At 34.0% G+C, this 17,856-nt stretch overlaps 1 protein-coding gene across 4 annotated transcripts; it reads right to left on the bottom strand.

The window, feature by feature from the left end:
- Positions 1-1,345: 1,345 nt before the first annotated feature.
- On the bottom strand, positions 1,346-16,792 carry LOC143233634 (aquaporin-11-like). Of its 4 annotated transcripts, none has more exons than XM_076470072.1 (6): positions 16,127-16,792; positions 9,496-9,680; positions 8,134-8,335; positions 4,924-5,008; positions 2,001-2,139; positions 1,346-1,839 (listed from the first exon to the last, which is right to left on the bottom strand). In XM_076470072.1, exons 2-6 carry the CDS (start codon positions 9,665-9,667, stop codon positions 1,658-1,660), a joined length of 780 nt encoding a protein of 259 aa, XP_076326187.1. In that variant the 5' UTR covers positions 9,668-9,680; positions 16,127-16,792; the 3' UTR covers positions 1,346-1,657. The 4 variants fall into 4 exon arrangements, with proteins under 4 accessions (XP_076326187.1, XP_076326188.1, XP_076326190.1 ...); XM_076470073.1 differs by lacking the exon at positions 16,127-16,792 and adding an exon at positions 14,951-15,079; XM_076470075.1 differs by lacking the exon at positions 16,127-16,792 and adding an exon at positions 13,605-13,727.
- Between the last annotated feature and the right edge of the window lie 1,064 nt (positions 16,793-17,856).

The following is a 17,856-nucleotide window of genomic DNA, read 5'->3' as shown; positions in this document are numbered from 1 at the left end:
ATCCAGTCAGAAGTAGTAGATCGAGTTGCTAGATAAAACAGATTTGATTAGGCCTAGCTTGTGTGATAAAAAACTGTATTTAACTATAGATGCAACTTATCGTGCTTCTCCTTTTTTCATCAGTTGATTTCGAATAAGAGGTGGTCTGTAAAAATCAAGCAGTTAATAAGAATTTAGTAATAAATACAACTCTCTTATTTTCATCTAGGGTAGACTGTATATGTAGGGATAACCAAAGTACTCCATAGACATAATACAAATATACACACTAAAGATTAAAAAAATGATACAGCGTTTAACTTTTGTTTCTCTACCCAACAAGCAAAAAACAAGACAAGGAACACTGCTAAGATACCAAGACAGAAAGTCACTGACTCACGAAATGATTCATCTTTCTTCTACTTGTCTTAGTCGAGAATGCTGTACAATTGTTTCATTACCCACGTGAGTTTAAACCTAAATCCACTCTATGTGTTTCTGGGTAGTGTACGATGTCATTGTTTAGTAGTAATTTTAAAAAAAAAACATAATTCTAGTTTAAACGAACTTATCATAACTCCTTGGATTTTAATAGTCACGGTGGGCACAATACAGACAACCCGTTGTATACTTTTATGATTCTGTCTCCACTTGGATCTCGGGTGAGTTTATGGACTTCCAACACTTCGTTTCAGTATGGTCTTAAATTTTTGACCAGCTAGTATTCAGGCTAATTTCATAGTGTTCACATTTTCCTTATTAAATGCTAAAAAAGTTTAATTTTTATTTTCCCTTTTCTTATTTTCATCTTTCGAAGCTCTAATAAGTAGAAAGAGGTGGTCCATAACGTAGTTTTTTTTTTTTTTTTAATTTCGCACAAGGCTACTCGAGGGCTATCTGTGTTAGCCGTCCCTAATTTAGCAGTGTAAGACTAGAGGGAAGGCAGCTGGTTATCACCACCCACCGCCAACTCTTGGGCTACTCTTAACAATGAATAATGGGATTGACTGTCATATTATAACGCCCCCACGACTGAAAGGGCAAGCATGTTTGGTACGACGGGGATTCGAACCCGCGATTCTCGGATTACAAGTCGAACGCTTTAACCCACCTGGGCCTACCATAAAGTAAATTAGATAACTTTACTTAGTTTTCATGTTCCTTGTTATCTATTTTTAAAACATAAACTGTTAAGGAAGGATAATTAAAAATAACCGATTTATACTGAGAAAACTAAGTGTAAAAATAGGAATTAGTGATCGCTAAAAATAAACACATAATTAATCAGAGTTACATTTTGATGTCAAATATTAAAACTGACGTCAACCTGTGACAAACTGATGCTCATAAAATGTGACAAATCATGCCATTGTTTTTATCATTTTATTTCTAAAATAATACACCTTCACGTAAGAGAAATGGACTATTTTTTTTCTTATCCAGAAATCCGGGTAATTCAAGAAAAGAAAACCATTATCTGTTAAAAGTGTGAAAGCAAATACAATGTATCTTAAATATTGAACGTGAACTCAATCAGGATCCATTATTATTAAACTTCAGCCCCATGGTGGTTCAGCAGCAAACTCGAGGGCTTATGACACCAAAATTCGGGGCTGGATTCAAGCAGTGAGCACAGCACACCGTAACAGGTTTGTGCTTTACAATAAACAAGTAAAGTCTAAGTCTCTTCCTGTTTTGTAACTTCCTCTAGTGTTTGATGAAGTAATCTAGCAACCAGTCCACCAAGAAAAGCTCCAATCCAGTAAACGACAATGTGTTCCATAAATGTGTTACCATGGCAACCAAGTGTTAAGGCGGACGCTAAGATGGGGTTAAAAAATCCTCCCGTTGTACTGAGAGCTGGAATACAAATGGAGAGTAAAATATTGGTATTTGAAATGCATTTTCACTATTTTTTACACTCGTCGATAAATGTTAGAAATTAATTATGTATGGAGATGAATCTCGTTCTCAGGATTAAACGAGTAGTTTATTTTTTACTCACAGTACGGTTCTCTCACCTCCTAACGATAGAACCGCAGTAGTGATGGAGTTGGCGACACCAGCTGTTCTTACATCCCACTTTCTAGATTGAAGCGCCATCAGCCGGCTGACGAAAGTAATAAAACCTTCAATCAAGGCACCACATAGCACAGTTACCTAAATACAAGTGAAAAAAATCCGATTGAAAGTCCATCACGTGTCGACTTATACATACATAGGTCAAAAAACTTCATCATACAGTGTAGATATGTCTGATGTTCAGGGTGAGAAGTTAAACTAGTGTTAGAGTTTTTACAGTTTCAATATTCTTGCTTCAACACTTCTTGTGGTACTAAAACTTTCTGTATTATTACAGCTAGCTATGTTACGCATATATCTATCCCCACTTGTCTTCATTAACTTTTTATAATTATTATGCTCGTTTGTTTCCATTTCATTAGCTATATTTTTATACACAATCAAAACCAAGCGGAAGAAGCACCTATACTTGATTCAGTTTCATTACTCATTAGAATCTCTACGAACCTACATGAAATCTAATTACAAACCCAAAGTAGCGCATTCGCTGCACACACGCTAGTATCCTTTTCGGTATAAGAAATGGAATAATTTGGATCCCAGACAGACGAGTGCTGTGAAATAATTAGAGCAAGAAGTTTCGTTGTGTTTTGTTTTCGTCTGGAAAAGTCACTTACTTACTTAGATGAAAATTAGTTGAAATAGTGTAATTTTGATTCACTACATAAACAAGTATAGAGGAATTTATGTGGCTTTATTGTTACAGTTAGCTTTAGTTTTGTCCAGCCAATAGTGAAATACCCATCGTGGCAGAGCGGTATGTCTGCAGACTTACACTGCTAGAAACCTGGTTTCAATACCCATGATGGGCAGAGCACAGGTAGTCCATTGTGTAGCTTTGTACTTAGTAATTCACGAATTGAGAGTTATAGGAAAATAACTGTCAGCGATGTAATGAGACGCGTCGTTCTTGTAACCATCATTCCAGGAGAATAACTGTCAGCGATGGAATGAGACGCGTCGTTCTTGTAACCATCATTCCAGGAAAATAACTGTCAGCGATGGAATGAGACGCGTCGTTCTTGTAACCATCATTCCAGGTCATATTAACGAATATCACATACTCAAAACGTCAAAATAAATAAATCATTTTAAACTACAATTTATCAAAATCTCTCGTCAAGAACAATTATTTGAATTCCTTCAACACGTAAAAAGTGTGTCACAAAAAATCAAATTGTGATCACAGTAGAGATTGTTAGTTGCTACGCAAACCAAGGTTTGAGGTGGTTAAGCACCTCGCTGCGTCTTCAAATGGTAATAAAAAGGTTTAAAAGTGGTAAATAAAACTTCTGAATAAGGTAGCATACAATCGTTTACTGCAGCTGCTCCCAAATCATGTAAATCTTGAAACAGTATTTAAATAAAAAAACAAACAAAAACGGTTGCATGAGATCCTGCTGTAAGGAAAACAGTCACCAAAATGCCTTGTTGCTATCAGATTATATTCCGACTGGTTCCCTGATAAATGTCATCCTTCGTATTATATATCAGGAAATAGTTGTCACCGACTGCGTACTACAGGCTCATTTACTCATAAACACCGCGTGAACAGAACAAAAACACCAAACTTTATTGAGAATAAAACTGATTATTAGCGTTTGACACTTCGAGCATTGCACGAGATATTATTTGCCACCATTCTGTAAAATATTATAATGTTTACCTCATTTGCGTTTATACCTACAAATGTTGTTGTTGTGGAACAGTTTTGGTCATTTGTGGTTTAACATCTTTCTTCGTTATTGTCTATATCTTTGCCGCTAAGGAGTTTAGTATACCATGTGTATTAACAAATTTTCTGCAGGACATGATCTCGAAGACACTGTCACAGGGAAGTTTGCACATCTTATTGCATAATATTAACAATTATTTTCTTAAGCTTCTAGACCTGAAGAATTTTCCTGCTATTGTACGCACAAATCACGTGGCATGTGATAAAAGAAATGTCACCACCGTAAAGCTTTGGCAGATATTTATTATAGATTATTTGTTATTAAGTGCAAAGCTATATAGTAGGCTGACTATCCTCGTTAAGCCTACTTTAGGGATCAAGTTTGGAGTTTTATCGGTATGAGCCTTCTAACTTAAAGTTAGGCCTTCAAAGGAGGTTTACTGTAGACATGATATCTAGGTTTTACAACTGAAATAACTTTAAAATAGTACTTGTAGAAAATCAACAACACTTAATACCATTTCAATTTTGCGTTTAAAACTTAAATGGAACGGAAGAGAATAAAAAAGTATATAATAGTTGTTCCTTGAATTAAAATTAAATTTTACTATAAATATTATTGTCTGCCATTCAGTCGATATAATTTTAGGAAAGACAACTTGGCCAACGAAATAGAGGTTTTTCTATCGAAAATTATTTTTTTAGATTAGGCTTAACTCAGTTTTTCTTAACATGGCGCTTACACAACTTCTCCGTCAATTTCTCCGTTTCAAAGTTTGTTTGTTTGTTTTTTGAATTTCACACAAAGCTACACGAGAGCTATCTGCGCTAGCCATCCCTAACTTTGCAGTGTAAAACTAGAGGAAAGGCAGCTTGTCATCACCACCTGGGATACTCTTTTACCAACAAATAGTGGGATTGACCATAATATTATAACGCTTCCACGGCAGGGAGGGCGAGAATTTTTAGTGCGAAGGGGATTCGAACCCGCAACCATCAAACTTACGAGTCGAGTGCCTTAACCACCTGGCGATGCCGGGCTTGTAAATAATCAGACATATTCAGTTATAATCTTTGAAAAGGTAAAAGTTGTTAAAACATTTTACATCTTATATTTTAAAAAAGAATTTCAAATAGTTAAAGAAACGTATTGTTTGAAACTTATATTACAACGTAGTAATATAAACCTTTAGTCCTGCTTTGCAAACTTGAGTTGTGTGAAAGACACGATGCTCTGATATTAGATGAAAGGACCACATTAGCTTTGTGTACCTGAAAACAAAATTGGAAATTTTAATCAAAGTTTGAGTGAGATTAATCACTCCATGAGAGAGAACAACATATTTTAAATCAACTGAAATATATTACGGCGCCCTGGTGGCTGTCTCTTCTTACTCAACTATTTCCGTTTCTACCTGGTTACATGATCTATACTGTAGTTTGTTTTTCGCATAAAAAAATAACTGAGAGCAAAAAAAAAAAAAAACGTGTGATTCAAAGTTCCGGACAATTCGAATCACACAGTTGTACGATTTATTTTAGACTGTTCATAAACAAACAACTTTAATTACAAATTAAATTAAAACCAAATTTACTTATATTTATATTACTGCAGAAACAAACTTTAATTAATAATGAATATAAAATATATTACATTTTAAATTAATAAATTCCATTTTGAAAACTAGTTGCGGTCGACATGAGAATAATTTTTGGCCGTTGTTAAACCCAACCTGCATAATGGTTATCTGGTCTGTTCCCATCGCGAGGATCGATCACTCATTTTAGCCTTATAAGCAGTGAAGCGATAACTCCTCAGAGAGCGTTATAAAAGAAAATTAGGTGAAATGTTATTTAGGTATTCAGATTCAAAAGACATTTCATATTTTACAAATAAAATCAGATATTTCGTAACTAATACTAAAATAAATTGTAAATACCACAGACATAGATATTGAGTTTAGTACCACTAATAAATGTAAGTTGATATTTTCTGGTATTTTTTGTCCTTGTTTATAATGTGAAATGCGAATACTTTGTTTGACGTTTTTCGATTCTCTTGCAAAATATATCGTAACAAACGATTAGATGCATAATAGTCTTTGAAGAGGTTATAAAAACTCCGTTTAAATTATGTATCGATCTACAATAATTAATTACACGTTTCCGTAGTTACAGTGGCTTAGTCTCGTATTTACAACGTTTCGTGCTAGGGTAAGTAATTCATGTTTACATTGAACTCCCGCCAATCATCTGTGTTTACAGCGATCTCGTGCTAGTGCAAGTTATAGTATGAAATGTTCATATTTTAGGGTGGAGTCAGTTAGGTATTCGTATACATAAAATACTCCTACGAATTTTGAATTTGTCACGAAAACTGTTTACTTAATTAATCCTTTTACGTTTTACAAACTAAATCACTTTGATGGGACGCTAGCTATATTTAAGATCTCAGGAAGTTATAAACAAGATTCACTGAAAGGAGATTTTATTAGGATATTACTTAAAATCGGGATGAACCTTCTTCCAGGTTGAACTTGGTATGACGGACACTCTATAGACTTCTGGTTGTTATTTTGTTCATTTGTAATAAATATTTTGAGGACTCTAGGTCCGAAACGAGTTCATAGTTGTCTCGCATGGGACAGTGCAATGTTCAAACAAGATATTAAGACAACAATCGAATGGAGATAATTTGATCGTGTTGGCCAAGGAAGAGCTACTTTTATATCCTGCTGTCAGATATAAATATGGAGCGGTCACCAAAGTAGGTACTTTCTAATTATCTAACCTTCTAGAAAAATCGAAAGACCTCACTTCTGTCACGATGTTGTAACCCACAGTATACAACATGGTCATTAAATACTAAAGTTTGCGCTTTAAGCATAACGAGACTACAGTTGTCGGCTTCCATGCGGCAGTTTTTAATGTCCTTCGCATCGCGCGCTTGCAGATTGTTGACTTTCCAAGAAATAATTTATGACACAATCCGACATCTGTTTAAATTTACATGTCTGTTTAATCATGTATCACAAGTCAGTTGGAACAAAGTCTGGCGTTTATTTTAGTTTATAAGCATGCTCAACCTTATGACAGATATTTCAGAACAGACGACTTTTAAAATAATCTTTAATAATGGCGCAGATTCTAAACAACTCATTATCATATCCCTTTCTATACAAATAAACAGAATGACACGAGTGTGTGTATAAAAAGTGACCAATTAATGTACGACTTTCAAGGTTTCTTTATATATTTGTATTGATATATTTTGAAACATTTGAAAAATTGAATGTATATGATATAAGATGTTGCTCAAAAAACACACATCATAAAAAACAATTGTAACAACAAAACGTATATTTTTTGTGTGCGATACAAGTCATTTTATACGGCTGATCAGTATCTTAAAGCCAAGGGGCTGAAGTGGTTAAACAAGAACTTTATCCCACTACCACTCATTCTCAGACACTTGACGCTTACCTGTGTAACGAACATTTTATAACTGCATGGGATCGTTCCGAAACATATCCCATAATATCTTAACTGAACAAATTATTTATCAACTATTTACTTGTGGCTTTGAAGAAAAACAGAATTTAAAAAATTGTATATATTTTATTAATTCCGCCTTGGCGCTTGTTTGTTTGTTTTGAATTGCGCGAAAAGCTACACTAGGGCTAATTCAGCAGTGTAACATTAGAGGGAAGACAGCTAGTCATCACCGCCCACCGCCAACTCTTGGGCTACTCATTTACCAACGAATAGTGGGATTGACCGTCACATTATAACGCCCCCACGTCTGAAAGGGTAAGCATGTTTGGTGTGACAGGAATTCGAACCCGCGACCCTCAGATTGCGAGGCGAGTGCCTAAACACCTGGCCATGCCGGGTTGCCCTCCTCGGCGCATGTGTAACAAACAGTTTTTCACCTTCACCATTCTGAAAAAAAGTCATTGTTCTATTACTTTACTCAGTTTGATAATTACTTAGGTATTTCTCATTAAGTTTAATTCCTTTAAAGTGAAATGTTTTCTATTATTCCGATTTACTTCCAGAACTTATGACTAAAAAGAAATTTTGAAAACACAGAAACAAAGAAAAATATTTAAATAAAGGTAATTAAAATATATATTATTATTTCAGTAAATTTACGGACTTAAATGCTAAAATTCGGGGCTCGATTCCCCGTCGTGGACACAGCAGATAGCCCCATGTGGCTTTGCTGTAAAATAAACATTAAAATATTTTCTTTACATTTTATTTTCAAACTGATAAGATCTAATAGTCTTATTATGTTAAAAATAACTGCCAAAATGCCAAAAAACGATAAACATGAATTAAAACGACAGATTTATTGTCTACTATTAATATATGAATAAAATCTGAAACATTACCTAACTGAGTAAATTCCCCCCAGAATTTGACCAACTAATTTCCTTGTTATGTCACCAGATGGCACCGGACATCTAAGTACGTAGTCTTCAACGGGACAGCAGGGACAAGCCTCAGTATCTTCAAATACTTGATACCACCAATAACTTAATAAAGTCAGGGTTAGTCCTAACGCAACATAGCCTTGGCGTTCGTAGACTACACCTGATGGTTAATTATAATCAGAAAAAAATGTAGAATCAGTATAAGTGATATTGTATGTTTGTCTGTCCACTAACTAACTTCTTGTATATTATTTGATCAATCACCATCAAACTTGGCGATTACTACGGTCTCTAGACACTTAGAGACATGAAGAGGTAAAATTCCCACCAAGTGTCCCACAAAAATGTAACGTAAAACCCATTTTTAGATTTTAATTCAGTTTGTCTTCGTGTTACGCTCCTTTCAGTAACACTCAATATATATCGCTGCCTACCAACAAAACTAACAACTATTACCCGAAATATGAGGTTGACTAAATCTCATCAAAACGTCGTACATTTATAACAAAACTTTCCTTTATATGATCAAGCTGTCTCAAAACGTTTATTCTTCCTCAAAGTGGGTTTATCGTTATCAACTTTTCAACTTAACACCATGCAACTTTTAAGAATTATGTGATAACCGCTAAAATTATACACTAATAGTTACATTTAAATCGCAAAATAGCTTTGCTTATTAGAAGAAGAGAAAATATTTCAGTCTAATCCTTCCCAATAATCTACAGCAATTTGTTTTACTATCTAGGACAAACTTAGGAAAAATATTTTGAATACAAGCACTGATAATCTGGATAATTTCGAAAAAACTGAAACAAAATCTATATTATTTTAAAACTAATTAAAAAAAAACTCAGAATTTTAGATAAAGATGAATATTAATATAAAACGAGTCTTCATTTATGTAGGAGAATCACTTGAAATAGAGTAATAAACGCGGTAGATGTTAGTTTCAGACGAGTATTCAGAACTTAGGCCTAAGGTAGTTTAGGCGTTCGGCTCGTGACCTGACGGTAGCGGATTTCTATCTCTGTCACCAAACCACAGAACTTTCTTGGCACAAGAAAAAATACAAACAGCATGTATAACAGTAATTCAAACAAGGAAACAAAATTTTATTGAACGCAAATGTTCTTGACCTATGCGAGGCGATTATATAATTGATCTTACTGATCAAGGACTCAGATAGCCTTAATAAGGTGTTTGTTTCCTGTTTTATATCAGGTGTGGATCGAGATATTAATAATACGATTAATGTTATAGATTTTAGTAACATTTCTGTTTTGTAAAACTTCTGCTAAAAGCAAATAAATATACTTTTACCTAATTCTGCGTAGCCGCTACAGAGTTCTAAAGTCGAAACAAGTTCTGCCACCAGAAGGCGTATGTGTGAAGGCACGATAGCAAACGTCACATTCCGCATAATCTTGAAGAAAACAACGTTGAATAATAACACAGAGTACGGGACGAAGGCCTCGGGCACAGGAACGAACATTACTTAGTTTATTCTGAAAACCAAACATGAAATTAGGAATAAATAAATACTTAGATTATTATGTTCGTCGTAAGTAATTTAACCTAGTTATAATTTTGGAAAATGTAACTAAACTGTAGTTTAAAAAAAATATTCACATGACGTACAAGTGGTCCTGGGGTGAGGATAAACGTGTAGTCTACTTACAAAACACAGAACCCTCGGTTAGTTTTCAGATTTGATCATTGTTTCTGCACAACTGTGTGACAACGCTCTTTGGTGATGGGACGGTTTGTGTATTGTTATTGTTGGTTTTTTTCTTTTTGAATTTCGCGCAAAGCTACTCGAGGCTATCTGTGCTAGCCGTCCTTAATTTAGCAGTGTAAGACTAGAGGGAAGGCAGCTAGTCATCACCACCCATCGCCAACTCTTGGGCTACTCTTTTACCAACGAATAGTGGGATTGACTGTCACATTATAACGCCCCCACGGCTGAAAGGGTGAGCATATTTGGTGTGACGGAAATTCAAACCCGCGACCCTCGGATTACGAGTCTAATGCCTTAACCTCCTGGCCATGCTGGGCCCAGACTACAAGGGCGTCAGCTAGTTAACACCACAACTCTTGAACTACCCTTTTTATCAGCGAACAGTGGAATTGGCCGTAAAATTATATCGATCCACGGCTAAAAGGGCGAACATGTTCGGTGACGAGAATTCGATCCCGTGATTGCGTGTTGGAACGAAAGTACAAATTGCCAGATGTGTTAAAATGTTGGAACCCTGACAAACACAGAATTCGGTGGCAGCTCATTCAGTGGAATATTCAATTAGACGAAATGCTGGTATATTAAATAGCCGACAAGGTCGCCATATGTCAATAGAAGGTTCGCTACCCCACGCAATAACGGCCATCATTAATGGTCATTAGGATTCGATAGTAGGCTATCAGTGGACTCAGTATAAACTTTACGTTACTGGCGGGAGCGATCATAGTGAACAAAAAATAAACAAATTTCATGAATTTATCTTATTTTGTTCATGATGGTGAGAAACCCACTTGAAATAAAAATGTATTCTCAAAACGCTGTTCTGTACTTTATTTCAATGAAAGTTTTAATACCCGTACCAGCCGTCTTGAAAATACATTATCCTGAGTTGAAAAACCCAGCGTCCTACTATTGATCGTTCGGACATTTGTCGAAATTACTTGTAGCAGTAACACCAACAGCCTGACAAAAAAACTTTTACATTAAACCCTAAAAATAAATAAAACTTAGTAATACTAAAGAAAATAAAATCATACTGGAGACATAAAATAATAAATGTTTGTTAAACGGCTTTCTTAGCCCTTTATAATGACTTGCTAAAGCTTATTTTTGGGAAGCGATTTCCTTATCTCTGGCTCTCTTGTATAATTTCTTGGATAAAATATAAATAAAAGTTGTCCGCCTGACGGGGTTTTCCCAGTTAAAGTCATCTAAATCAAGTTTAAATGAAATTGTTGTATTTTCACGAGACAACTGTTTAAAATAATCAACTCTCCTGTAAGGTGAATAAATGTAGACTAAATATCCCCACCCCGGTCTTATGATCTTTTGTGTATATAACAACTTTAGTGAAGTTATTTCTGTTCTGAGGGAGGTTAGGAATTCTTTAATATTTCTGGCCTAAGATCAGTGGAAGAGATATATCATTAATATACAACTTTAGAAAAATACGAAGTTTATAGCCCTTTCCATCAGCTTGTTTGTTTTTGTTGTTAAGTGCAAAATTACACAACAGGTTGTCTGTGTTGTTCTTACCAAGGATATGGGTAGCCCAGATTTTAGTATCGTAATCCTTCAGCCTTACAGTTAAGCCACTGGTGGGGGTAAAGAGGTAACTAACGGCAGGGGTCCTCAGAATGTGAAACTTACAGAACAGACGTTTTCTTAGAGTGAAAAACGTTACCATGTTCCTTACTGTATTTTAAGCCTAACGTGTCCGATTCATAGTTTATTAGAATGTTGTTTTCTTACGGGTTTTTTTTTTTATTCATGGTTTATTAGAATCTTAATTATTGTGTACATTTTAGTTCAGCGCATTGTTAATTAGCATATCTACCAACTTTGTCTATACGACTAAACAATTAAACGTAATGCACACAATAACTATTCCACTGAAAAGAAAAGAAAACTTCTCGAAGCATTAGGAAACGAATGTCAAAGTTATCTGTGGTGCGATCAACTAACTGGAACGTAATTTATAGTTGTTTTTTAACTTAGTAACAGTAATTTACATATAATTTTAATACAACAGGACACATGTTGGTAGTTTTAAAATGCCACATTCGTTAAAGTAAACTTTGAAAACCTTATTGTCAAAATATCCTCTTAAACTAATTTCATCCAACACGTACGAAGGTAACACTCATTCCAAAAGCCAATCGTCCTGTTAGAAAAAGAACGCTGTCAGCTATGACTCCTGTCCTATAAAGCATCCCCTTAAAAAAAAAACAAAAGACCATCAATACTACCAATTTCATTAACAATCTTATGCACATCAATCAAATTCCTTTTTTCTAGAGACAACAGTTTCAGAGATCTTCACCTGTTCTCGTATAATAAATCCAAGGTGTTATCCCTTCTCCAATATTTTTTCCAGGGATTCTGTGCATTTTTAAGACAATTATGATCTAACTAATAACCTGTACAGTGAACTAGTATTATGTACATAACTTAAAATCCTATTTGCCCTGTTACTAACAACAACATGGTTGGTTGGTTTGAAAGACTGATCAACTATGACACCAAGATATTTCTAGTTCACAGCTCCGTTAACCCTTAAACGGCTGTCACCATTTGATGCTGCTACCTACAACATTCTCGATGTTTTAGGGTTAAGGTTATTCTCATCATAACTGTCTAGTTAGAAATAGGATTTATTCAGTTAGAAACTAAAAACGTGAGCTGTCTGTTCAAACGAAAATTCTGATCTGGAACGTCCTTCAAATATTCACGTCACAAACGAAAAGTAAAGCCGAAAACAATTTGTTAATTGATAAAACTCAAAACACATGGAAAGGAAACAAAATGTTAACTGTTTTAAATTATATTACCCTTGTAAGGTTTATTACTCTGTTTTGATCAGTCAGAAAATGGTTAAGATGCATTTCTTTAACTTCAGTTTTGTGACACTACTTTCCATTGTCATGTTGTTCTTCAAACCACATCATTCCACTATACTCTAAGCCAAATCATTTTCTACAGTACTTCTACAATTTTCTGGTCATTGTTTTTTTTCACTATAACACCTCCCGGTTCAGTACGTGGTTTCTGCACCATGATGTCGTTTTAAAACGGATTTATTTACTTTGTTTACACTGAAAGTTTGAAAACAATTTCTTTAGTTATTCTCTGACGCTTGCATTTCCATTATCGACTCCAGTTTAAAACTTCAAATCATATCTTACTATCATCTGCATTCCATGTTCCTCTTGGTAATTCATCCTTTCTGGTATCTTTCAAAAACGTTCTTAAAATTGTTAAATACATGCACACCGATACAGTATAACCACCTTCCCTCAACAATTCGCGCCACTGTATCGATCATGTATGAACAGTAAGCTGAAAGGGCGAACTAACCTACTTCTGACAGTACCATTGTATCGACCTCTAAGAATTCTGCGTTGTTAGAACTGGTGGTTTTATTACGTTCTCATCTAGAAAAAACAATCGCCACAAAATGAACCAACAATTTTATCCCAAATTATATACCTTCTCGACATCTGTAAAACCATACTTGAATATTTGATTTATTTCTTATAAATAAAACAATTAGCGACAAAATTATATCAATTAAATTAATCCTAAGTCTTAACTCCCTAACTCTAGTATACGAATTTAATATTAAGAGCGTCTATACGCTAATTGATAGCAAATTCACTCGAAAAATTCTAAAAAAAACAACAAATATTACCAATAGGCCTAACCAATTCTTGGTTCAACTTGCTTTCGGCGAGGTAAATTTGTTAATGGAAACACTGGTAGTTTTAAAACGTTTCGAATACGCCCCTCTCCCCAGTGGCATAGAGGTATGTCTTCGAACTTACAATAGTAAAAGTCCGGGTTCCGATACTCGTGGTGGACAGAGCACACACAGCCCATCGTGTAGATTTGTGCTTAATTACAAATAAACAGTCTCGGATATCTAACTTATATAATATAATCAACTCAGTACACTAGTTTAAGATGTTTTCATTATCAAATTTTGTTGTATTATAGACATGTATCAGTGATAATAACAAACATCGAAAAAGTTCATTTTTCTCATGATACAGGACTTCGTATCGTTTACATATTTATTCAAACTACAATTTAAAGTTTCATTACAAGGTGAACATGTATAAGAAAACGAACTCTGTCTTCACTTAAGACAGCAAATTTTACTTTTCTTTTGTTATGGTTTTCTTTACCGTTCACTCATTATTCATTTTACCATTTAGTTCAGTCATAAATTTTAATTATATTAAAGCATTAACTCGCCTTCTAGCTACAACACATTGAAACTGACACAATCTTCCCCTATCTTTTGCGCACACATCTTAATATTGTGAAAACTATGCAAATTAGCTAGTCTCATGAGCTGTAAACTCGTGTTCTAAGCAGTAAATAAGAACCTCTTTTTGATCTTAAATAAATTAGTTCACGAAATATAGTTAAAATTTGTCAATATTGTTATTGATTCTGAGAAGATGGTTTAATTTTGGAATATTGGGTCCTTTCCGTGTCTTTTTTCCTTCCGATTCTCTTTAAGTTACTAACAATATTAACATCAATATTTATGTTTTATCGTCCACTAACGTTTGAATTAAGTTCTTACTACGTACGGACTTACTAACATCAATTTGTTTTTGTTTTACAAGTTATAACACTTGTTACAATTATTTGAAAGTCTTAGTTCAGATTTCTGTTGTTGTTACAGTTTAAGAAATTGTTTTTCTACCCTTGTTGCAGTGGTGTTTTCAGTCCGTTATATTTTCAATCACAAAATTGTAAAAATAAAAAATAACTAAACACTTTTTTGAAAGAAAAAAGGTTAAAGTTTAAAATCTGTAGTTTAAATAAATATAACAAATAAGTTATTATTTTCTAATTAAAGTTCTTTTGTTTCTTAAATCTATGGTTAAATTGTTTTGTTTTCTAACGATTTAACATCAAAACGAGTCTAAAATCATCATTAAGATATTTTAACGTTAAAACTAAAATTTATTAAAATAAAAAAACAAAAGTTCGACACCTTAATTTTTCAAATGCTTTACTTACTTTGTCCTGAATAACCTTGATAACCTTTGTTTAAGTTTCATAACGACACTTGAATTTAAGGTACACTTAAAATAAACAATACCTTTGCACCCCTATTTATTAAACATCTAGCCTACTAACGGTTTTAAATTAAAAATTTATGGAAGCGTCAAAACGATCAATTAAAGTATTTTCAAATATTAAAATTTCGTTTCATTATAATTCCAATATAGAAAAAAATAAAAACAAACAAATAACAACAGTTTAAATTGATTTGTTAAAATATTTATAATAACACAAATAAAATATTTAAAAAATCTTTCTGGGAGGGGACAATTTTCCGAATTTCTAACTGGACGTAACTCGACTCTTATTCCCAAATTCAGTTCTCTAACATACAATTTTACACAAATAGAACATTCAAAATAAATTACGTTATTATTCCTGCAATCAAAATAATTTTCAAAATTTTGAGTTTTTTTTCGTTGTGGAATTCCAATAAAAAAATAAAAATCTTTACAAAATGTTTACATGATTGATATGACGTTTCTTTAAATTTTAGTTCAAAGACGTTAAAAGGCCAGATGTTTAACAGATGTGAATGGAGGAGTATCGGCGCGCATCTTAGATGTACCTTAAAGTGTAGTATTAGTAAGCCTAATCACAATCACGGAACATAAATTTGTGGCTACTATGGAGGGAGTTTAAAAATACTACATCATCCGTTAATTCTGAAATAAAACAGAAATTAGTGTCAGTTAGAGAAATATCGCTTACACAGATAATGAAGAATATGGAGCCAACTACGATTGTGTTTAATAACAATAACTAAAAGGTGCCGACTTACGGTGTGTTTGTTGAACTGAATTTTCTCTGATTGAACGGTTTGAATGGTTGTTAAACATTGAGAACAAAGCTTGGAGATTACATCAGTGGAATAAAAATTGGACATTTATCGAAGACTTAAAACGTTCTTTTGGAAATAGGTAACATAAAACAGAAATTAAAATAATTTAACTTAAGCTACCCAAGCCATTATTTGATAAACTTGTGTCTGTTTATAACAGGCGAGCCGCTAGACCGATTTTCACCAAATCTAGCACGTATAATTTTAGGGTTACAGAGGGAGTAATCTTTTGTATGTTTTCCCCGTGCGTTGAATGGATACCTCAACTAGTATTAAATAGGAATACTTACGCCGAAAGGCTAGTCTTATATCCCCAAACTAGATGACATGGAACAGCGTGTTTTAAACATCAAGAAAACTCTATGAAGTAGCCCTTATAACTCGACACCATCTCTGTCGCTAACTAGATGTATTAAATACTGATTGGACCATCGTCCAAATGACGCCAGTATGGCGGCAACACAAAAGACGAGGCGCCGTCGTTCCGAAAAAGCGCTATCTGTATTTTATTTTTTATGTATATGTTTCGTCTGCTGCATTAAATACATTATTTTCTTTTGATTATTATCAAATTTCGAATGTCTAAAGATATCCGCTCTGTCTGTGATTTTGAACAATTGACTAGATGGGATAAAGACAATCGGAATCAACCAATAACCTTGCTAAGTGATTGATTATCATGCTTATAATGCAACCACAGGCATAAAGTGAGGGAATATTTTGTGTATCGCAAAAAATCGAACCCAGCCTCCTAACTTCGACATCGAGAGCGTCCTCTACCATTGGGTCAACGCACACCCTTCCTTTGCTTTATTCAGTGAAATCTCATTTCTTTAAAATATCTGGTTGAGGTTTTTCATTGAATTTGTGAAATTTGACAATAATATTTCTCCTTTAAGAAGAGTTTTTATCAGTTCTCTAATCATAAGGTAACCGTGTTCATTATACACTATTTTTAATCACCAAGAATTCTTCTACTTTGTTGTAAGTGTTGCACACTCCAGTTAATTAAACATTTTGCTAAAAAATTGTTCCCCATTCAGTATGATAAAATTTGGTGTTAATGGATACGTCATACTTAAGAGTTATTATATAGTCACCCTGAAAAGCTTAGATGTTGTTAATTACATCTTATCATGTGTTTTATTAACCACTCAATCTGATAAATATTGGTGTTAATCATTACGTCATAGTATGGAGTTCTTATGTACTTCGGTGTCGCTATCGGAAAAACACACATTCACAAACACGTTATATTGAGTTATGTGCTAGAAAAAGCGTGTTAAAATGTGTAGATTTAATTATTTCAACACAGTTATGGCTGGTACACTAAAATTTGTTTGTTTTTGTTTTGAATTTCGCGCAAAGCCACTCGTGAGCTATCTGCGCTTGCCTTCCCTAATTTAACAGTGTAAGACTAGAGGGAAGGCAGCTAGTCATCACCACCCACCGCCAACTCTTGGGCTAATCTTTTCCCAACGAATAGTGGGATTGACTGTAATATTATAACGCCCCCACGGGTGAAAGGGGCAAGCATGTTTGTTGCCACAGGGACTCGAACCCGCGACCCTCAGATGACGAGTAGAACGCCTTAATCCACCTGGCTATGCCAACACTAAAATATGATAAAACAAATACTATACTTCAGCAAAAGTCTTGTCTGTTTTCTTAAAACATTTACATGGATTGAGATTTACAAACGGCGACGTTAATAAATGACTAGTATTTGTCTAAATGTTAAAAAAAGAGTTCATTTCACAAGGTATTATGGGTAACGTTATTTTGTAGCTGGCGGGTTATAAGACTCTTAATTGAAAATTTAGTTGATTTTAAATTTTAATTAATGACTTAAAATTTGGTTCAAGAATATGGTTCTTATTAAAATAACGATGATTAAGATAAAATTTTGCTTTGTTAAAGTCTGCAAAATATCTAACGCCTTGTGTTAACAAAGCAGACGAAAGGTGAAAATCCAGTCAGAAGTAGTAGATCGAGTTGCTAGATAAAACAGATTTGATTA

This window comes from Tachypleus tridentatus, chromosome 12 (assembly GCF_004210375.1).
Source record: "Tachypleus tridentatus isolate NWPU-2018 chromosome 12, ASM421037v1, whole genome shotgun sequence".
NCBI lineage: Eukaryota > Metazoa > Arthropoda > Merostomata > Xiphosura > Limulidae > Tachypleus > Tachypleus tridentatus.
Note: the sequence above shows the minus strand (reverse complement) of the source record. Positions and strands in the feature narration are given on the sequence as shown.